This window comes from Ambystoma mexicanum, chromosome 1p (assembly GCF_040938575.1).
Source record: "Ambystoma mexicanum isolate Mex_15411 chromosome 1p, UKY_AmexF1_1, whole genome shotgun sequence".
Taxonomy (NCBI): domain Eukaryota; kingdom Metazoa; phylum Chordata; class Amphibia; order Caudata; family Ambystomatidae; genus Ambystoma; species Ambystoma mexicanum.
In genome coordinates, this window is record NC_090921.1 from 1,193,887,579 (window position 1) to 1,193,910,487 (window position 22,909).

Sequence of the window (22,909 nt, forward strand, 5' to 3'; positions counted from 1 at the left end):
GTGGTTTATTGCAAGCTCAATTTCCTTGGTTTGAAGGGTTATGGGTCCTGAAGAAAGGGGTATTCCATCAATTGCTTCTACGGGTTTCATGATATCTCAGGTTTCATATGGAATGTGGTGCTTAAAGACCCAATCTTGATCTATGAATATCCCCATGGCTCCACAATCCACCAATGCCAAAATGGGGTAGGTTTCCTTCTTGGATGGCGATAGAAAGGCCTGTAATATTACCAGATTGTTTTGTCCAGGAGAGTTCAAGGATGGAATAGATGTGGAGCAAACATCTCTCTCCCGAAACTGTGCTCCATCTAGGATTGGGAGCTGGTGTTTCCCGAACGCTGTGGAGGGGCTATAGGACACTCTCCCACTAAATGTTTGTCTGAGGCACAATACATACATAACTCCATATGGATCCTTTGGATCCTTTCTTGGTGGGATAGGGGTCCACAGAAAGCCCCCAGTTGCATGGGTTCGGGTTCGTTACTAGGGGCAGGAATAGAATCAGACTTCAAGGAGGTCTCCATAGGGATTTTCCGGAAGTGCATCTTGGTCTTCCTTTTCTCTGCCTTCCTTTCCTGGATGCGGAAGTCAATCTGCAGAGCAAGATCCATAAGGGCTTGGAATGAACTTGGGCAAGCCACTCTGGCTAGTTCATCCTTGATGTCTTCATTTAGCGCCCTTTGAAAAAGAGTGAAGCAGGCTTCTGAGGACCAATCTGCTTCTTTAGCCAATTGTTTAAAACGTGCTACATACGTAAGCATGTCCTGGGAGCCTTTTTGGAAATCGAGTAGACGTTCCTGAGCACTATAGACCTGTTCTGGGCAGTCAAACATAGTCTTAAGAGCCTGAATGAATCCAGGAGGGCATCTCTGGCATTAACTAAAGGTGTTGCCCAGGTTAATGCATTCCCATAAAGGTGCGAAATAATAAAACCCACCTTAGCCCTGGGAGTAGAGAAATAATAGGGCTTAAAGGTAAAGTGGACTAAACAGGAATAAAGGAATCCACGAAGGTCTTTTGCAGACCCATCGTATTTGTCAACAATGCCGCCCAATAGTATGCTTTCTTTCGTAGCAGAGTCGCGGGACAAGACTAATTGTCTTAATGCACCATTCTCTGCTTTTAGGTTTTGTACTTCGGTCGTTAGTTCTTGCATGCCGCGCATAAGATCTTGAACAGCCGCCTCCATGTCTGTATTCACTTCAGTGAGGTGGCGTCTCAATCTGTCACAGGTTTCCCCCTTTCTCACCTGAGTTCAATGCTTGCTGGAATTCTTGGAAGGAGTCTTCTTCCGTACGGTTCGGATTTGTACAACCCGTACGGGCGTCTTCGGGTTCCAGTGTTAATTCAGCTTCTACGTCCAGGGTCAATAGGAAACTCCAGGAAGTCCAGGAATAGAAGGAGGTGTACTCGGAGGCGGGTACAAGGAGTCCGGGATGCAAGACAGGATAAGGAGGAAGGAGGATAGAAGGAGGAAGCGGGGGACCGGGAACCAGGAAACAACAGAGTTCAGCGAAGGCGAACTACGGAGCACACGTCTAGCCACAGCAATCAGTAGCGTTGAGACGCGTGGGGCCACGGGGCGTGGCTTCTTTATAGAACATGCTACGTCTGATGGGAAAGCTGGTAGGCAACGTTCTGTGTTTAATGGCCATGTTGGAAGTACAGCAGAGTGTAAGCCCCAATGTGTCAAGGACCAGGAAGTCCAAAAGGGGCACGTCGGATGGTTCATGACACCTCCTTGCTCCACTGGCAACCTTCATCTCTTACTAGCAACTCCAACCACCCAACCTTCAATTTGCCAGCTGTGCACTCCTGAACTCCCTTTCTCTGCTGTCCTTGGGGCTGTTTCTTATAGATTTATTTTCTTCAACAGCTCCTCCCTGAGTGGTTGGCGAGGTCAAGTGACCTGTCTTAGATTCATTGGGGGAAGTGTTTGACAAGACCGGCCAACATCTTAGATTGATTTCATGTATTTATTTCATGCTCTCTCACTGCCTGTTGCTGGAGGGACCCTTCACTCTGAGCTTCGATTTGGCTATCATCAGTAGCCATCAGGCCAGGGTGTTTGCTGTGCATACCTTTTGGGGGTTTTGGAGGCTGAATAACTGTTTCTCTCCCATGTGGTTTGGTGTTGGTTTTTCTCCAGTAGACTTTTGCAAAGTGCATGGGCCTTTCCATCTATTCTGATGGCAGCTGTAAAGGAGACATGGGATTTTCCCTTTTATGCGGTCACCTCATTGTGAGAAAGAAGAGGCGGTCACTTTTATTGTGACAGGGGGAGCTGTGCTTTTTCCTGTTCCTCAAGGTATTTTATTTAATAGTAGAATGATGTGAGTTCCCCATGACTGTCTCCATGGTGTGGTAGGCCCATCTATGGGGGTGCCCAGGCCCTTCCAGTAATCTTCCTGATACTAAGGGCCTCATTACACAGATGGCGGTAAGGGTTTACCGGTACCGGTATTTTACCGGTACCGGTAAATCCTTACCGCCTTACTACGAGGTCCCTTTGCGGGTTGGGGAACTTAACGCCTGCTTTTTGCAGGCGTTAAAAATCAACTCGCAAAGGGACCCAGGGAGCTAATTAAGGTACCGCAGTTTGCGGTACCATAATAGCGCCTTCCCCATTCCCATTATGCCCTATGGGGCAAAAATGGGAATGGGGAAGGGCAATGGTGGAAGGGGGAATTACCACCCCGCCAACCTTGGAATGGGGCGGTAATTCCCCTTTCCGCCAAGGCGGTGCCGGTATTTTACCGGCATGAACCATGGCGCTAATAGCGCCATGGTTCTCCTCCATCCGTGTAATGAGGCCCTAAATCTGTAACCGTCTCTCCCAAATCTGCTCTTAGTTGTTCTGACTGCTACCTACTTGTAAGTGCAATTTTACATCCTGAGTATTTTTAATGAATCCATACACATCACACCCACCTTCCCATCTCAACCTTTTCTGGAGAAGCCTAAAAAAGTTAAATAAAGTGGATTACGACCCTCCGGGTGGGAGTCGGTCAATGAGGTGGCTGGAAATGTGTGCTTATTCTCCCGATCTAGCCCACGTTCCAAGCCACCTGATGGTTGGCTCTGCAAACTACCATCTTCCCCTCACCCTTCGTTCCCTTTTTGAATTTTTTTTTAGTGGTTCCAACTCCCCTCCTGAACCCCACTTACCTGATTGTGGCAGTGGCAACGCCCACCACCGCAGCAGTAGCTCCCCTGCTTCTTCCTTTTCTGGCTGCCATGGCAATAGATGAGAGGCTCCATATGGAGCCCCTCCTTCTTCTACCCTGGTGGCCGTCTTGGCAAAGCATTTTCATTCATTGAATAGGATGTGTGCTGCATCCCGTTCAATGAATGAAAATGATTTTTTTTAACACCCTGGATTACAAATTTGGTAACCCCGGGTGTTAATGGCGTTCTTAACGTATTCCATGGGCCATCCTTTGATCTATGTCAATGCAACTGTTTTGATAGGTGCCACTTCTATGACATGATTCCTTACTTATTTATTTATTTTTGTATTTGTAGAGCGCACCAAATCAATGGGCTGATGGAGTGCTTTTTGTTAAAGGAGAGGTAATGGGAGGGGAGGTGTGGGGGTTGTCGGGGAGCGGGAGGTTACATAGTACAATATCAGTACATAGTCATCAGGACAGGTTAGGTTTCAAATGTTGTCTTGAGGCAGCTGCGTGTCTGAGAATAAGGCCGTTTTAAGTTATTTTCTGAACGGCCAGTAGGAGATTTCAGATCGTAAGTGCAGAGGTAAATTATATCGCAGGAGTGCGGCTAGGGCTGTGAGTCTAAACATGGGGTAGGAAGTCTATGGCTGTAGAAGAGTCTGTTCGGTCTGGTTGAGGTGATCTTATCCTCTGCAACAGGTAAGGCAGTGCAGAGTTGGGGAGACAGCGGTGGGTAATAGAGATTATTTTAAAATTAATCCTTTCTCTGACAGGGAGCCGTGGGCAGCTTTTCTGCGTTTTCCAAATGGGCAGTTGCTCTAACTCAATTCTCTGCCTTTGCTTTGTGTTCATTTTAGTTTTTGCCATGATTGGCTGCTGGACTGTATTTTGCTGATGAAGTGGATGGCATTTGTTTCGGCCACAATGAATGGCTGTCGTGAGGATGGACTTGCATGAGAATTGAGACAGGTGCTGGGTGTGGCGTGATGGTCTGGTTGTTCCGCTCATGCCATATTGTGGGCATGGAGAAAGGAATGGCATTAGTTTCACGTGAACGTGTTGCATTTTACAATATTTATTTTCCCAAAGATAACCATTTTGAACAGTTGCTCCAGATTTCCTACAGGTAATGCTGCTGCCCATGAATAGCTTTAAGCAGGTCGCGCCAAAGGGAAAGCAGACATGGCAAGCAGGGGGCACTGAGCTTCCTCAGATATCCAACCACTGCACTAAGCCAGGCCCAACACAACACAGTAATGCGGCATGTTTAGAATAAGGCCCCACACCCCCACCTCTCATTTTATACAAGTCTGAGGTGCACCACTCACTCTCTCCCCTGCACTGTAGGCTATCATGGTATGGCTCGGGGTAGGGAGTTTCTTTGTCACGTTCTCCTTTTGAGTGCCCGATTCTCATTCAGCGCACAGCCAACCTTCGGCTCTGACACCTCGGCCAGTGGACTGGGCATTACGAGACCCCCTGAGTTCATCTCAATATCTGGTTTGAAGCCCTGACAACTCAGAGGAACATTTGAGTGCATCTGAAGTGCACCGCACATCCATCACTTGATTTAAAATATTTCCAACAGCACATTGCAATATTACCCGCTGCCATAAAGTGGCCTGCCCAACAAGGCATGGGCCTAATTTATGGGGGTGGGTGGTGGGGGGCAGAAGTGTCTGTCCCCCTTCAACCTTGGTGGCAGTGCAGAGTGCACCCTCCATTAATCAGCCTAGCTGCCAACTAAACTACCAAACAATGGTGTCAGAAAACACGCCAGCAGCGTAGGCTACGGATAAAGGTCTCAGAAATTATGTTTCTTGAACATCCAAAACATGTAAAGCCTCTCTTTAGCATACACAAGCTTTAATGAGGTTGGCTTCTGAGACCAGTTACAGGGCTTTGAACCTATGTGACCTTCTTAGCTCATGGCTACCTGTGGGTCACCCAGGCACTACTTTCCTGTGCTCAGCTTCAAACCATGGAGAGGATGCTGCTGTCTCCCTGATGGCACTCCCTCAAAACCCTGGCTTTAGGGCCATGTAAACTCTTTAACATGACTGCATTTTTGTAAGGGCAGATCTAAGTCAGCTGTGAATGGCAGCGAGTCCTCTAATGTAACATTACCGTCTAGGTGATAAGAGCTGATGGGGACACTTGCATCCACCCACCCATCCATCTGCATCTTCTCCCAAGGCACTTAAAAGGAGTAACACAATCACCCATTGCCCCATATTTAAAGAAATGTATTTCCATGATGTCATGGACAAAAAAGGATATTCTTTTCTTGTTTTGGAACTCCACATTTCCTTTATATTGTGCACAATCACAATCTGTGTTTGCCTTTCTTTGAGCCTTCAAATTATGTTGCAGAAACAAGAGGGCGGTTATTAGTCTCACATAGCATTCCATTACGTGTATAATTGCATTCTAAATGGGGGACTATGAACTGGATTTATACAGTTGTGAGATTTTTTTTTTTTTTTTTTACAAACTAGAGCTAAGAGGGGATGCAATCAAGGGCCCACGTTGCAGCCTGGGCTAAATCCCAACTTCTCCACATAATTAAAGTGTGTGATTTTGGGCAAATCAGTTTCTCCTAATGCACCTTATCTTCAAAATGTTCAGTTCATAGAAGGGGTACACTTTATAGTGCAGTCTTTTCCATGTTATCTGTATAATTTTAGCATTTTTACAATTTAAGGGTTTGATGAAAAACATACATGTTTAGGTCGATGTGCTTTAAACATTCTAACTGTTCGTAATGGACATGTGTGTTTCTGTGTGCTTTATGGGGAATTGCTCATTCCAGTGTCAGCTGCTCATGCTGCGCTGTTCAACCACCACCAGATCCTCACATTGTCCACTAGCGCAAGCACCACACACTGTCCACCAGTGACAGCCTCACACTTGCATCCCGGGCACATCATCCCACTGTCTGGTGAAGTCCATTACTGTATGTACTGGCTAACCACAGGTGCTAAACCCACTGATCTACCTTATGCCGAAAATCATTGGCATCTAACAAAACCGTAGCACCAGGCAGACCTTGACCTGAAAACACACTACTTTGAAAATGTTATTCCAAAATGTCCTGCTCCAAAGGCCCCCTCTTCTGCTGAACCCCTTTCCTTCACCTGCCATTTAGATTCCACATTCCCCCCAACTTTCTCCGCAAAATCACTCCTGTGCAACAAGGACAGCTCTCGATCCTCTTCAAGGTCAGTTTCTCCTAGTCTAAACACCTACAACTATTCTTACATGCCAGCGATTGCATTCACTCACTTTTATGTTGTCCCTCCCTTTGTTTTAACTTATGACGATCTTGATTTGTTCTCCAACTTCTCCCTTCTTTGCCCTGTCCACTTCCCATTTCCATGTTTCTTTTCCATCACAGAAACCACGGCCTGGTGTATACTCTGGCCGTGGTCCCACTTCGCCTCAACATGGACAAGGTTTGGCTCTCTAACAACATTGTGGTGGTAATATGCACAGGGTAACATCCATTTAATGTAACAAAATATAACGTAACACAACAACATAAATATCCACAAAACAACTGAGAAGTGTGCACCATCTACAAGTTGTGTTAAACTGTAATGGAAATGGGGAGAGGAGAACATTAAGTAGGTAACAAGCCTGGCTAATAGTGAAGAAATATATATTCGTAAAATATATCCTTTGCATTTCTTTTTAGATTAGAGTGGCAACCATTTCTGTGTTCAATTTTACCTTGTTGTTCCTCTGAGAAAAAGAACAGCAGAGATGTGGAGGACACCCCTCTATCCCATGTGAGGCGGGAGTGGGGGTCACCTCACAAGGCTTTAAGATTGACTTTAAAACTATACGTGTCTATGTGTGGCAGGAACCTCAGGGTCCCCTCACTACATTCTGCTTAGGGCCCGATTCATTTTGTGTACATTGCAACTGCATGGACTAGTTGTTTACATGCATATCTTCAGCTGAAATCACTATAATTCTCACAATTGTTTTACCTATGTTGCGCATGCAAACATGACAGTTTGATCTTCAATATTGAGTGAGGTCCCGTGCTCAGTGGATTTTCAGGATCACAAGATGTTTTTCTGCAGTCTCTGGTGAGCCGTTGGGTGAAATGTGTCCCTTGCGGTCACCTCAGGTCTACAAAGAGAGCTTGACTCTGTGTCTGCCAGCCACCATGATACAAACGTGTTCAGCACATCACTTCAGTGAGTAATACCCACTGGAGAAATGGCTCAACTCAGAATTCAGGGCCTTTTCGTTTTACAGCACCATTCTCATGATGACCCTTAGAAACAGCGATTTAACATTCTGCACCTTAATCTTGTAATGGCCACATAGAGCTGGCACATCATGAAGACATGTAATACACCTCAGATTCCATCTGTTATCCATGACAAGACTGCATAGGCCCTACCCAATAGAAAGACAGACGAGCCACTTCACATCCAATCTCTTATTATTGAACAGACATCAACAGGACTGTCCAATGGAAAGGCAGGTCATCCACTCCACATTCAAGCTGGAATGCTTGTCAGGGCTTAGACTTTCCACTATCAAGGGCTATTGTGCCAAATCAATGTCACACATTACAAGTTCCCACATGCTGTGAAACAAGAAAAGGGGAGTGCATTGTGGCCGTTTCTTTCATTTACATCTTCCCTTTCCCTAAAGAGCCTGAAGACATTTTAGAGGAAAGCACTTGTAGGCCTGCCCTACACTGTGTTGCAATGGGGGAGGAGGGACAGGAGCTGTGGGGAAGGTATACCAGTTCCCGGCCTGTTCTCCCCTCCAACTCATATGTATAATGCCATGTGCTTGCTTTATAGGTACTCGCTTAGTCCAGGTCTCTCCATTCGCTTCAATGTTGTTTTACTTGTCTCGTTCTTTAATCCTTGCGGGGTCTCACTCCTCCCTATGTCCCCTCTCTCACCTCTTTCTATGCTCCTGCGTTTCTTCTTCAATCTGCTCTTCATATTTGCCTCACCATCCTTTTCCCCTTTCTCGCCTTCCCATCATATATCATGGAACACTCCTAATTTATGTAACACACCCCCCCCTTCATTGCCTGAACTTCTGCTTTTCCTACGCCGTTTCTTCTGGTGTTTCCTCAAGGCTTACCTCTTAAATTCCATGGCCCTCATTACAAGTCCGGCGCTGGACCATGGTGCTGTTAGCACCATGGTCCATGCCGGAGTCCGGCATGGTGGATGGCGGAATTACCGCCCCATTCCAAGGTGAGTGGGGCGGTAATTCCCCATTCACCATTTGCCCTTCCCCATTCCCATTTTTGCCCCATAGGGCATAATGGGGATGGGGAAGGCGCTAATTACGGCACCGTAAATTACGGTGCCGTAATTAGCACCAAGGTCGCTTAGCGCCTTGGACTTTAACGCCTGTAAAAAGCAGGCGTTAAAGTGTGAATCAGGCGTTAAGGGTCAACGGCGCCGACGGCGCCGTTAAACCCTTAACGCCTGACTTGTAATGAGGGCCCATGTCTTATGAAAAAAGCCCCTTTTGTCGATGTTTATCCGCCTTGTTATCAAATGTGTAGTTTAATTTTACCTTCTACCAAATATACAGAATTTTGAAAACTAAATACATTGGGCCTCATTACGACCCTGGCGGAAAGTTACCGCCAGGGCCGTGACTTTACCGCCATGGTGCTAACTACGTTAACACCATGGCGGTAAGGGGATTTACCGCCCCATTCCGACCTTGGCGGGGCGGTAAATCCCCAATCCCCATTTACCCTTCCCCATTCCCATTTTTGCCCCATAGGGCATAATGGGAGTGGGGAAGGCGTTAATTACGCCACCGTAAATTACGGTGGCGTAATTAACACCAAGTTCCCTTACCGCCATGGATTTTTACACCCGCTAGAAGCAGGTGTAAAATCCGCCATGGCGGAGAGGGAACTCGTGATTGGCGGTAAGGGGTCGGCGCAGCTAACGATGGCGCTAACCCCTTACCGCCAGGCCCCAACGGGGTTCAGGTGGCCTCCCAGCCAATCAGGAAGCTCAGAATGGAGGCTTTTCATCATGGTAAAACCAGAATTACGAGCATCCTCAGAAGTGGGAGTCTGCCATCTTTCCTGCTGGGCTGCAGGTAACTGCTGCCCCATGCACCCTTCATCCCACCCCCAATTCCCACTACTTTCCCCTTGCCCCACTTCATTCACCACCCCACTTACCTGCAGCTTTCTTGCCAGCTTCTTCGCCAGCAGTGGAAACACCCTGTTCCTGCGTTTCCCCCCTGTGGGCAATGGCAGCCATGAAAAGGGAGAGGGACTATGGGTCATTACACGGTAGGCGGTGGACCAAGGTGCTATTAGCTATTAGCACCTTGGTCCATGCCGGTAAAATACCGGCACCGCCTTGGAGGAAAGGGGAATTACCGCCCTAATCCAAGGTTGGCGGGGCGGTAATTCCCCCTTCCCCCATTGCCCTTCCCCATTTTTGCCCCATAGGGCATAATGGGAATGGAGAAGGTGCTAATTACGATACCGCAAATTGCGGTACTGTAATTAGCACCCTGGTCCCTTTGCGGGTTGGTTTTTAATGCCTGCTAAAAACTAGGTGTTAAAGTACCAAAGGGACCTCGTAATCAGGCGGTAAGGGTTGACGGTCACTGGTACCATTACCAGTGACCGTTAACACTTACCGCCTTCCGTGTAATGAGGCCCTATGTGTAGATCCATTCTCCCTTGTCCATGGCGGGCCTCTTGCCTTGTAGTTTTTTTTAAAAGTTGAGAAACAGCAACCATTCTGTTTCTCAACTTAAAAAATAAACAAAGAGCAGCCAAGACAAGCATTCGGGCTGCTAATAGCAATACACGTTTCTGTGCGGGGGCATTACCTGGTCTGTTAATGCTCCCGGGCTAACGTTAAGGGCCAAGCTTCACTCGGGTCTGCAACTTGGCCCTGGGGGCATTACGTGACCTGGTAGTGCCCCAACCCATCGTGGTTTTGTGCTTAGATATGATATGCTATGATATGATATGATAGTTTATCTACATAGCGCCTATACACAATCTGTCTCATTACGAGTTTGGCTGTAGCATGGCTGCTGCCAAACTCGTGAAAGTACCAGCAACCGGCAATGAGGAACTACCGGGGTATTCCGACCCTGCCGGACCCGGTAATTCCCCATTGCCGGGTGCCGGTAATTGTCAGTCCCCATTCCCATTTGAGCCCCATAGGCCTCAATGGGAATGGGGAGCACGGTACACCAGTGCTACCGTCACGTTCTGCCCGTGGGTGCCGGTCAGACCTGGTGGCCATAAGGACACCCACAGGAAGAACTCGTAGTTTGCCGGTCCGGGAACTACGGTACCGGCAAGCTTACTGGTACCGTAGTTCCCGGACCGGAAAACTTGTAAAGAAGCCAATGTGTTTCAAAGCACTTCAAGGCAAGGTAGGGAACAAGGGAAAATACAATGACATTCCGACAGGCCATGAACAACAAGAAGGTGACATTATTGTACTCAGCCTGGTGTCATTTGAGATAGTGGAAGTGCAAAGACACAGATAGGAAGGAAATGGCAAACAGACAGGCCACTAGCCTACTAGGCCTGACAACGTTTCTGGTAGAGCCGGAATATTACAAGAGGTGAGGGAAAGGGGAGGAGAAAGGAGGAGTGGAACAAAACAAGCAACTATAGTACTAAGCCTGATGACATTTAAGATAGTGCTGAATGGGGGGAGGGGACAAGAATGGGAGGGCGGAGGAGACAAACTATTGTTTGTAAGATACTGAACCTTGGATCTACATCTTAAAGTCCAATCTTATCAATTAGCCAATACATGTCAGAAAGGAGCCATTAAAGAGAATATTTTGTAGCAAGGTAAATAAAAGAGGTGAAGATTGCTCACCGCACTCACCCTGGTGCAGTCAACCTCTTGAATGCGGCAGAGCTGGACCTTGCAGTGCAGGTAAACCTGTCTGGTTTGAAAGATGAACTGAAAAACGCTGAATGAGAATCGCCCAATAGTGGACACGCCGTCCTCCTCTATGACCAGCTCTCCGTCTCTGGGGTTTGGGCACCTATGGTGGACAAGAGAAGGAACTGCAAGTGAGGGTTCACAAAGAAACAGTGTGGGGGGTGAGAGAGTGCACTTGGTGCCCGATTATTTCTGGGAGAATCATGCAGATCAGAGCCCAGACCTGCACAGCCACCTATCTCTTTTCGTCGATAAATAAACAATATGCGGAAAGCAAAAGTGTGTTTTAGAATTGTGTTAATCCTTGTCTCATTCTTGATTGACCAAGGTGTAAGAGGGGATATTGGTTGCAATGCCTTTCATCTCTCTGTCTTTCTTTCTGCCCCTCTTCATCTATTCATCTGTCCTTTCCCCATTCTCTAGTAGTCTTATACCACCAGTGTGAGGGGCTTCCAAAACATTCCTCCTCTCTCTTTCCTACCATACCCGAGGAGTGGGTTAAAAAAGAGGAGAATGTATACACATTGCCCCAATACCATGGGTCGATCTTTGATGGCATCTCCTCAACGCTGTGAGAGTAGAGTTCCCTGTGCAAGCATATATAGTCCTGTTGTTGTCAAAGATTATTTTGACTTGACTGAAGCTGCCACACCAAGACAACAGAGCTGGTGATTTTGTGTAATTTACCCACAACCTGGTTCCATCACAGATATGCATTGGGAAAGATACAGGGAATGCCTGTGTGTGTACTCATTATCCCAAGTGACGACATTTGAAGGTGAAGCAAATTGGCTCTGTGTATTTCCATGTTCATAATCGTAGCATATAGAGTGCACATTGCAAGCACAATTATTAGGCACTGCCTTCACCACAAACGTAACATCAAACGGTACAAGAAGTTGCTGGAGGTCGACTGAGCGAATAACAAAAGGCACACTACTCCATAGTGTAGGCAATTGGACATCAGTGGTCTAGCTTCACCTCCCTAGACATTGAACTTATGGAATCATTAGACGTTATCTAATGGCTTATAGTAAAATCATATGGAAACATGTTTCTGTTTGATATACACGTGCATAGATGGCCATGATTCAAAGCTAAAAACATTACTTTTACGCTAATCCTTGACCTTACCAAAAACCAGTGAATGTACGGAAGCAGACATGCTACTGCGTCTCCATTTCTCATCTGTGTGTGATCCAGATGGTCCCTGTGTAACCTGAACTACAAGGCCTTCCAGACTTCTATCTTAGCAAGGTCGCCCACTTTTACTGAAAGCTGATTCCTAGATATATACATTTCAACTCTCCTAATTAGCCTCATTTAAAAAAAAAAAAAGGTCTGTACTACAACCCCCCATTGCCCCTACTTATGAGCTCATCCACAGGTCTTCATGATAGAAAACTCCCATTTTCTTAACTTTATTATCATTTTGAATTGATCAGATAAGAGTTAGCAGGTACAGAACTCTGTGTGGAGAAATAAGGGAGATGCTTAACCCACACAACAAACTGTTATTGGGTGGTATAGCTCAGTGGCATCGCAATCAAGATGACGCAGAGCGAAACAGGTTTGAATCTTGCGTCCGTGCTGAAGACCCTCTTCGGTATTCAGCGCGTTATAAAAAAACATTTATAATGATAATAACTGCTCTGTGTTTTGACGCCATTAATTTTTGGGCCATTAACTCACACCAGATTCTAGAAGACCACCACTCCTTTGACACTGAAGCACATTATCTTGAGGATTTGAAACATGCGGATACATCATCATTTTGCCCCTCAATGAAGGGACATGGGTCGTTTGGGGCGTCAAGAAATACCCACAGCCATCTAAACATACATACATAAAGCTATGCATGGCAAAAGATATAGCATAATGTTGCTGTCAGAACTTACTGGTTTGTGATGAGATCCCATCGGACGCCCGATGAAGGGTCCATCCCCTTGGTCGCCCAGCAAGCTGCTATGGTTAACACGTACATGGTAGGGTCGGCTCCCGAAATGCTAAGACCAACATAGACTTTGTCAGTCACATTTAGCCAGATAGGAATTTCGGTGAAGTGTTGTCGGTAGTCTGGGTCTTGATATAAGAGCATGGTCGTCTGGTAGCGTCCTAGGCCAGATGGAAAATTTGGTCCTGCAACACTAGTAAATAAACATGACACACGATCATCCACTGACATCAACATCCACAAACGTTCAGGTTTGACTATTATATAATACAGAGAAGTCTCTCTCAAGTAGCCTTATACCATGCAATGCATTCAATAAGAGCGTCCAAGTCTTTGGGCACACACTTCATAGGCTGCCAATCACTCCAGCTGCACACTTCATTTCTGCTACACTGCGGAGGGGTTCATAGTACCACTCCCAACTCTGCTGAGTGGCTAACCAGGGAAGCCTCCAATTTCTTGTGTCTCCCTTGTTAGCAGAGGAAACCTCCCCAGGCATACCCCATCAGCTCCTTAAGTCTTCCAAAGGGCAGACAGACAAGTAGGACAAACCCTCACTCCCTTTACAGCCACATTCACATGCATATCGACACGTACCACCAATGATTTCACACTCACTGGGACCACCGTTGCATTCTCGCCTGACACTATTTCCTTATGCTGGGAGGATAGTGGCATATGCCTCCACTGCTCACACTTCTTGGTGTGGTCTGGCTAGTGGCATACCGCCTGCTGCGCTCTCACTCTCTCCCAGGGTAGGAGATATGTGTCATGCTATCACCCTCTTTGTTGTTCAGGTCACTATTTCTCACCCTCATTTCCCACCAATGAAGGTGATTACCAGCACAGGGAGAATGTGGGGGCGATTTGGCCGATGGTCTCCCGCTCTTCCATGCAGACATACCTTTAAGGGCTACTTCTTCCACCAGAGACATCCCCAGAGACAGCAATTCTAGACTCCCAGTCTGCCAGTGTCTCAGGGAGGCACCATTTGCACAAATATTTGCCTCTTCAATTCTTCTGTTAGACGAACAAGCAAACAGTGTCGCAGTGGGAAACACAAAACGAGACTTTTCATAAAATGATCTCCTCATTAACTGTTTACCTACAAATCCCTGACAGTCATACGAGGTCTTTCCAGTGGAGAACAGTGGACCGTGCAAGCGACTTCCATGTACTATTACTCACCACTCAGTCTGAAACATTGGTAAGCACCGTGGGCACCCAGATGCCACTGACAATCATTCATGTATAGAAGTAGCAGGCTCTGGCACATGTAAACGCTTTAAGCACACCACTCGTTCTGTCTATGGTACAAGTAAACATCTCGGGGAGATTATGAAGTCTCCAGAATAGAATGACTCGTAAAGAGCCAACGCGTATGAACAGAAACATTTACGGGATCTAACCCATGAGAATTGTGCAATTTGAGAATAAGGAATTTAGGCATGAATTTATGAACTTGCCCCGATTTGATAAAAGCGATCCAGCCGAAACACGTGTCATTAGGAGGGGCACTTTGTTAAATGTGTGATTAAAAACGTTCTGAATGTCATACTAACTGGCACAAGTCTCTGCGAGTCATTCTACTCTGTATATTTTCCATGGTTTCGTGGCTTTTTTTCCACCTGACTACAGCGAGACGTGACAGACTATATAATCAGTTTTTTCATCTTAATTTTGTGCGTATATGGAGAAACTAAGGGAACAAAACTAAAGGTGTCACCGGACGGACCAGCTTTAGGACAAGAGCCTCATTGTTTTTGTATTACATTATTACATCTCTACCACTGGTGCTATTGAGCTGTAAGCCTACTCATGCATCCCTAAACTGGTTATTGACAGACTCTCCAATACCCCCAGTTACACTGAACACTTTCTTTAGGGCTAGAGAACAGTATACATTATACAAACAATGTTGACTTTGTGTTGGGTTAACAGTGATGTGCACCCACCCCCTTCTTCCTCCAGCTTCTCTGGCCTTTTACCGTCCACAGACACACACATATCTTAATTGGCTGCAGACCCCGCCTGCCACTGCCTACCCCCACATAATAATACCCTTTGAGTGGCGGAGAACCCTCTTACCAGTAACTCCTTTGTCTTGGATAATATCTGGACTTAATTTTGAAGTGAGAATTGCCTTCTGTAAATAATAGACTCTAGTATATCTTCGCGCCCTCCTTTCCAAGAGCTAGAGCGCTAGTACAGGTTGATCACTTTGGCGTGCTTCCAAGCTCACATGGTTTTCCTTCTTTCACAGGTTGCTGTTGTGAAGCCGTGTCTTCTAGCATTGGTGGCCTATAACATGATGGGGTCTGGTCTCTTATCTGTTTCATGGTGAAAGGAGGTTTGTTTCACTACCCGGATTCTTTTTCCAGATAACACTACTCCACGACCCAGATTCTTTTTCCAGATAATACTACTCCGCTACCCAGATTCTTTTTCCAGATAATGCTACATCGTCCATCCTTATTTGTTGTACCTGATTCCAAGATCATAGAGCAGTTCAGTCTGAGTGGGTAAACTATTGCAAGCTTCTAACTGCGCGGCCGCCATCAATGCAGATTAAGGGATACTCCTTCATTTGACATCCCTGCCTGAGTGAAATGTAGCTCTCTTCACAGAAGCAACTACCCCCTTGTGGCCCAACAGTTCTGGTGCCATACAGGTGCAAGTTAGTTGCATTCATTTAATGTTTTGCTTTTTTGTATAAAAGTGTTTTGTAAAGCCCAAACATCACATCAAATGATACAGAGCGCTTTTTAAAGCATGATAACTGCCGGGGACAAAAGGAATTTCTAGCAGCCATAACTAGCAATCCACCAACAAGTGTTTAACTTTTACGTAAATGGAGTAACACAGGGGAAGAGTGAGGAGGAATAGGAAAAGCATAACCAAAGAGCAGCAACTTCCGATTAGGACTTCCGGTTAAAGGGAGACGCTATGATATGATATTGTATTTGTATCACGCTCATAGTGTTTCAGAGTACTGCTTCTCAATTACAATATGACCGAAGAGCTCAGTTTAAAACTTCTCAGCTAGTCAATATTTCTATACATTTATAATATTTCTGTTTGACATTATGAAGTCAATCAGTTTCAGGGTCGTATTATCTACCAAAACACAAAGCTGGCCACTAAACACCTTTAGTCAGGAACTCCACAAAGCACTGTCTAATAGAGTATAGGTTGAAGTATCTTACATTGCTTTCCCAACCATTATTGGGATATGGGCTCGCCATTTTAAGTTTAAAATGAGCAAAAAAGTGGGTTGTTGTAAGATGATCGCTACACTAAGAATATTTCACGTTCATCCCTCAGTTGGCTTTCCTGCAGGGTCCCAGGACTGAAACTTAAATGGTGTACTGCTTCCCGCCAAGCCAGAAGATAACATGTCTATCCCTAAGCACTCCCCAGGAACTGGCAGGGCTGGAAGAGGACCAGAGCTAGATCAAGGAGTCATGCATTTCCGGAATGAGGGATTTCAGAAACAGCACTGGAGGGAACCCAGTCCATTCCTGGGTCATTTGAACTATGCTGACTAATAATAATTTTGCATTTATATAGCGCTACGAACCCTCAGGTATCTGAGGGCTGCTTATTATTACCCACATGGTGTGGTGCTCATTTATCGACCTCGGAAGGATGAAAGGATGAGTTTGGCTCTGCCGGATTCAAACCTGTGTTAGCAAGCTCTGCACGGATGTCAAAGCGAGAGGTCTACTCGCTGTGCCACTCAACCGGCTAAAGCTTGCTGTTTTGTAAGCTCCTAGAATTATATTACCCTTTAAGTTGCAAGATCCAAATCTTGTCCTGAATTCTGTAAAACTGTACGTATTATATCTGTTATATAGAAATCGTAAAACGTCATACCATTAGAAAATTACTTCGGTCTGGAAAATGTTGCTCTTTGCTTTGTATGGGTGTTCCTTTGTTTTTAAGAATGCATTATTTGAGAAAGTCTTCCCACCTGCCCTCTACCCCCACACTAAGGTTACCTTTAGACATGTTCAACATTTCGAATGGTATTGAATCAGGAAGAATATGAACTATGTTACAGCATGACTATGTGCTGGTCAGAAAGTTGGACATCACAGAAATGATCAATGTAACCGCAGAGCAGGATTGGGACTAACTCGTTGATCAGGTTAAGTAACTTTACTTGACATGATATGGCATTTATAACGCGCATGTACACAAGTGTTTCTAGGCGCGATTGGGCCAATTTCGACTGGGAAATACATACCCCCTGTGAAGCAGCTTTGTGTCCATTTCATAACTTGCACTGTGGCTAAAGGAAGTTAAGGACTAATCTCCACCTGCCTATCTTTACCTGATGACTTTAGCGCAGTAGTTCTGGACCTTAACTTTGGCAAGGCCATGCTGATGGGTTGGCTTCCCTCCTCTGCACAGTTCACATCTTAATTGTACCCCTTTGAATGTATCCGGGAACCAGATATCGAGACCATTATTTTCCCCAGTTCTTAAGTCCTTTCATTTTAACCTACCGTCTTGTCTGGATTTGTTCAATCCAAACTCTTCGTTAAGGGTTTAATCTCTACCAATTATCCTTCTTGAGCAATATAATACCTAGGTCAGTGTAGCTGGCTCATGATTTAATCACTGGTCTCTGGCATAGGACCAGCCTACACTTCACAAGTATGAATCCGGCATCAGGTCTGTGGGATGGGTCAGAAGAGGGCACAGACACTTTGAGGACCTTTTTAAGGAAGGTTTATTAAATAAAAGTCAGAAAGGCCCAGCTAACCCTATGGCTATGAGGTGTTCCATACCTAAAGAATAACTAAGGTGATCGTCAGTCATCTGTTTCTCAATGTCCAAAAAGATTCTGCCCACCATCCAAACCAATACAATCTGACCCTATAACTATGGAAGAAAAATAAGGACTCCATTCTCCTACTCGGTGCTTGCAGCATTTGTCTTCTTGGTATATGTTCTCTTCCTTGAATCTTTATCAGTTCAGACAATTCCTTTCTCACATTGCACAATTTTTATTCCACTTTAGGCAAGAGTTTGCTTTGTTTCACTTGTTTTGTCATATAGGCTAGGGGGGCCTTTAACTCCTCATATTCTCGTTCTTATCTCGTACTTTGAGTTTGGGCAACTCACATGTTTTTCTTTTGATCCAGGATAGGAATATATTTCATGGTTTATCCCCACCTTTGAGGATTTCTGTATCTCTCTTTTATTCAAGGTATTCCCCTTCATTAAGTTGACCTTAGACTTCTCTTGCTTTCATTTATCTCCCTCTTTGGGAAGGTTATCCTTTCTTTCCTTATATTAGCAGAATTCAATTTAAGTAAACTTATTATATGTCTTCCTTCATTCCCTCCAGGGAGAAGCTTTATTCTTGTCCCCAAACTATCACAGTTCACATTTAACAATGCTAATTCACTTTTATTCAACTCTCCTTCAATGAGCGTTATGGGTTTTGTGTTTGTTTCACTGCCATTCACATATAGTAACTCTTCTTTCTTATTTGTACTGAGATTAGTTATTCATTCTTCATTATACTCTTTGTCTCTCTCTCTCTCTCTCTCTCTCTCTCTCTCTCTCTCTCTATTTCTCTCTCTCTATTTCTCTCTCTCTCTCTCTCTCTCTCTCTCTCTCTCTCTCTCTCTCTCTCTCTCTATTTCTCTCTCTCTCTCTCTCTCTTCGTCCATGTTCTCATTCTCAGTTCTCTACATGACAAGTGTTCTCCTTTCAATCCATTTGTCTGAGTGGATTGGGTTAATTTGCTTTAAAGAGACATTTTCTCTTTCTCCTGAAGAATCGCATCCCTGGGCCTCTTCTTCAGCCGAGTCTTGATAGTTGACAAGTTTTGGTAGTCTCATGAATGCCATTATGTTTATTGGTAAAGGAAATTCCTCACAGGAACAGGAGTCCTTGTCCCCAAAGAGGGAGTCTCTCCCAGTGAGGTCCCATTTGCCTCGACCCATAGGAAGGGTGTTGCAGAGCGGGCTCACCTCCCTAGCCTCACCAGGGGGCCTCCGCTTTGGGGAGAAGGGAAGAATTCCCTCGATTCGTCACAGCTGACTCAGCCTTTTATCCTTCTGAGTTTGATACAGAGTGCTGATAAAATTGAATAATAATAGCACCTGTTAATGCTTAGAAGCGTGAAGGATCCGAAATGAACTTCTATATAAAAAAATATTAGTTTTCACTGCCCCGGCTTAGCATCTCCCCTCCAGTAGCCAGTGGATGCTCAAAGTTGGATCTCTCCCAGAAGACACGCCAAAAACATGTGCTCCTAGTATCCCAGGACTATGCAACTCTACCTCTGACAAACTAAATCTGCCCCCTTGCTTGTCAGCACTGATAGCATCCGCGTAACATTTCAAAAACACATATTTGGATATTTCACTTCTGCTAATCAGACCCTTCCCACCTCACTTCACTCGGTTCCTCTCTAGCCTGAATTCTTACACTCGGGGTTCATGGTGCCTTGGCATGCTATTTATTCTGGTGTAAAGAAGCTTCAATGTCCAGTGTTCCACTGCCACCCTGGACACAGCCACACTGCTAGAAATACATTTCCAAACAAATGTTGTTTACATGCACTTACGCCTGGACTGGTGTCCCACTGGTGGGCGGGATGAGGTTGATAGTGAGCGGGTACACACAGGAAACAGGCAGGTGGACAGGGTGACTTATTTCAGCAGCTCCCTCTTCGGCTTGGATAGAAATGTGGTTGGTGTAGCTGGCGTGGGTCATGTTCACCTGGGAAGGATATAGTCACACTTTTTGACTCGCTTCACTTGACAGTTCTCAGAAACACTATACAAGCTCTCAGCAATTGCTCAAATGTGTTAACGTTTTAGTGTGAACCCAAAACCTAGCTGCATTAAAAAAGCTTAGCAAAGAAAGCAGATCAACATATTCGGGTAGGTGTATTAGACTCGATGGGCATGGATCGCAGGGATATATATATATTGGTTGCGAGGTTAGGTAGGACTGATAACCATGCTGCTGGATAATTACATATGTAGACTCTTCAAGGCAGTTGACCTGAAGGGCTTATAGACTTTAAAGATAGATAGCAAAGGCAGGAATGGAGGGAGGGTGGTGTAGAAAATCAGGATTTACGAGAAAACCCAATATATGTCCATTATGGCATTTGTCTAACGTGCAATTAAACAAGACCTTATGATAGTTGTTCTGACTCCAAAAGAGGGTGGGGGGGGAGTCACAGTTAAAGTGTATCTAAGCCAGTCCTCTGTTGACATAGTGTGACTGCAAACGCAACTCCCTGTGAGAGAATCTCATACAGAGAGTTCTCAGATATCACAAGTGGAGATTTTTTTGGAGACAACACTGCATTAAATCCTTTCTAAACATGTTAACCTGGTGCTACATGCTCAGCGTTTTACATTGTTACTCCTCGTTCTGCACCTCCAGAGGAACTTTTTAATGCCTCGGACTCTCACACAAATGCAGACGTGGACTGTAAACCAAAAGTGCCCTTGTAATTTCTTTTCAAAGTGTCCCCAAAGCACACTGTGTGAGCAAGCCGAACAGGGTTTGCGTAGGCCCTCCCACAAGATACTATGGAAACAATGGGTCCCACTGGTACATTTTAAAGCACAGTAACCACTACGCCTGGATTAAAAAGGAGTAAGACATAACAAAAGACTATAATGTAATGGGGGTGTGGAGTGAAGAGGAGACTCTGCGTTGGGCCATAAACAATGTTTTGTTTAGCACATAGTTTTCACAAATGCCTTGATTTTGCATGCAGCATAGAATACCAAATGATGCCCAACAAGGCTGAAACACGTGTATTGTGTTGTTGTTGGTACTCTTGTTCAGAGGAGAATATCCTAGCATTTCGGTGCTGGACTGCCCCAGGGCAGGGCAAAGGCTGATATACAGGGATATTTCTTCTCTGTGAAAGGGACAGTGAGCTAAAGACTTGGTAGAGTCTCGCCCAGGGGCCATCCACCCAACAACATGTCATTGGGCTGTGTTTGTGCTGGTAGAGAGACTCCCAGACCCCCCTTTGTTTAGGATACCAAATGGCATTTAGAACTAAAATGTTAAGCATGTCATTAAGATACATCTATCTTCATATCCTATTGCGCTTTGACCCGTTTCAATTAGTCAATGATTAGCAAGTTGTTTGAATAGCAATTTATTATGAGATAATTGATCTTCGTGTTTTATGCATTAAGGCCTACACGAGTTTCGATTGAAGAGATTTCTCTGGGACAATAATCCTACAAGTGGGTAGTTATGTTCATGTGATACGTGTAAACTGTGTCATCTAGTAAATCCAGTGCAGTGGTCGAAGTGTATGAAAAGAAGTAGTGGAACTATGATCCCTACAGGCCTGGCCCCTCTCCCCAAAGCCCCCCTCGCCACCTCCCTTCCCACGCACAATCTAAAACCCCCCAAAAAACACACCTGCTGTTTAAGGGAATGTTCAGTGCAGCGCACTGAAGTGCAAGTTTCAACTCCTTCCAATACTTGGATTTAAAACTAAACGCCCTGGAATGGTTTCTTTTAAAAGTAAAAGTATAGGAACAGTAAAACTTAAAAATAAAAAGTAGAGGAGCACCGCTCCCAACCGCTTCTGCCCACTTCGACCACTGATCCATTGCTTTTAGCATTGCAATGTCAATGCTGCATTACTTCAAATTCTTTATTGCAATGTATTAACAGTTTTATTTCCATTGCACGTAGGCTCACTATTGCCATTTGGTCTTTACCATCAGTATTTTCATTGATAGCTAACACACGTTTGTGTTTTGTATGAAGTCATGCGTGTTTGTATACCCTGGTCCTCAATGCAAATGTAATTGATCCTTCGTGTTAGACCACAACTAGGACTACTAATGAAAATACTGATGTTAAAGACCAAATACCAATAGTGAGCTTACGTGCAACTCAAGTACGACTTGAAATAAATTGAAAATGAAGAATTCAAAGTAATGCAGTCACTCACAAACAACGTTGTGAACGCTGTGCCAAAGGCACTGCAATGAATAGATGTTACACTTATCAAATCAACATAAATACCAACTATTAGGATTATTGTCGAGACGTCTTGGTTACCTTGCAAGAAGAGTATTAGGACCATTTGAGACGAAAGGATCTTTACGCGTTTTAAGCTGTGGTTTTTACAAGTGTGTTTTTATTTACATTGAAACTTAGGGGGTCATTACGAGTTCGGAGGTAGCCATGGTGGCCCCAAACCCGTGTCCGGGCCTGTGGTGTTGGAATGGGGACTTACTGGGACATTCTGACCCTTGCAGACCCGGTAGGTCCCCATTCCGAAAAAAAACATTTCCCATTCCCATTGAGCCCCAACAGGGCTCAATGGGAATGGGGAAGGAGCTAATAACTGGCCTGCAAACTGCGGGCCCGTTATTAGCTCCCTGGTCCCTTAACGGGTCCCGCTAAGGGCAGCTGGTAAAACCAGCAGGCCCTAGTGGGACCCGCTAAGGGACCTCGGAATGCGGCGGTAGGGGGTTAACGGCACCGGCATCCTTACCGGTGCCGTTAACCCCCTACCGCCGTACTCGTAATGACCCCCATTGCCTGCAAAGAGAAGGTCAGCCGACACGTGTTTCAATCCCAGAGGGCCTTTATCAAAGCAGATTGGTAAGGTGAAAGGGATCAATTCCGTGAATTTCTCAGGCCAATGGCAGGAGTCATCCAATATGCTACCGGTCATTTAGGCTAATGCCTGTTGGTTCTGTTCGAACAGCCTGCCTTTCACCTTATCAATCTGCCTTGATAAAGACCCTCTGGGGTTGAAACACATATCGGCTGACATTCTCTTTTCAGGCAATGTGTCTAGACTATGTTTC

At 45.2% G+C, this 22,909-nt stretch overlaps 1 protein-coding gene across 2 annotated transcripts in view; it reads right to left on the bottom strand.

Moving 5' to 3' along the window:
• LOC138451498 (alpha-tectorin-like) overlaps positions 1-22,909 on the bottom strand; it is a 1,155,342-nt gene that overhangs the window by 55,254 nt on the left and 1,077,179 nt on the right. For both annotated transcript variants that reach the window (XM_069604914.1, XM_069604913.1), the window contains 3 exons: positions 19,663-19,817; positions 13,018-13,266; positions 11,060-11,222 (listed from right to left, as the gene is read on the bottom strand). In XM_069604914.1, the coding sequence (XP_069461015.1) occupies positions 11,060-11,222; positions 13,018-13,266; positions 19,663-19,817 (567 nt within the window). The remainder of the gene's footprint in view (positions 1-11,059; positions 11,223-13,017; positions 13,267-19,662; positions 19,818-22,909) is intronic.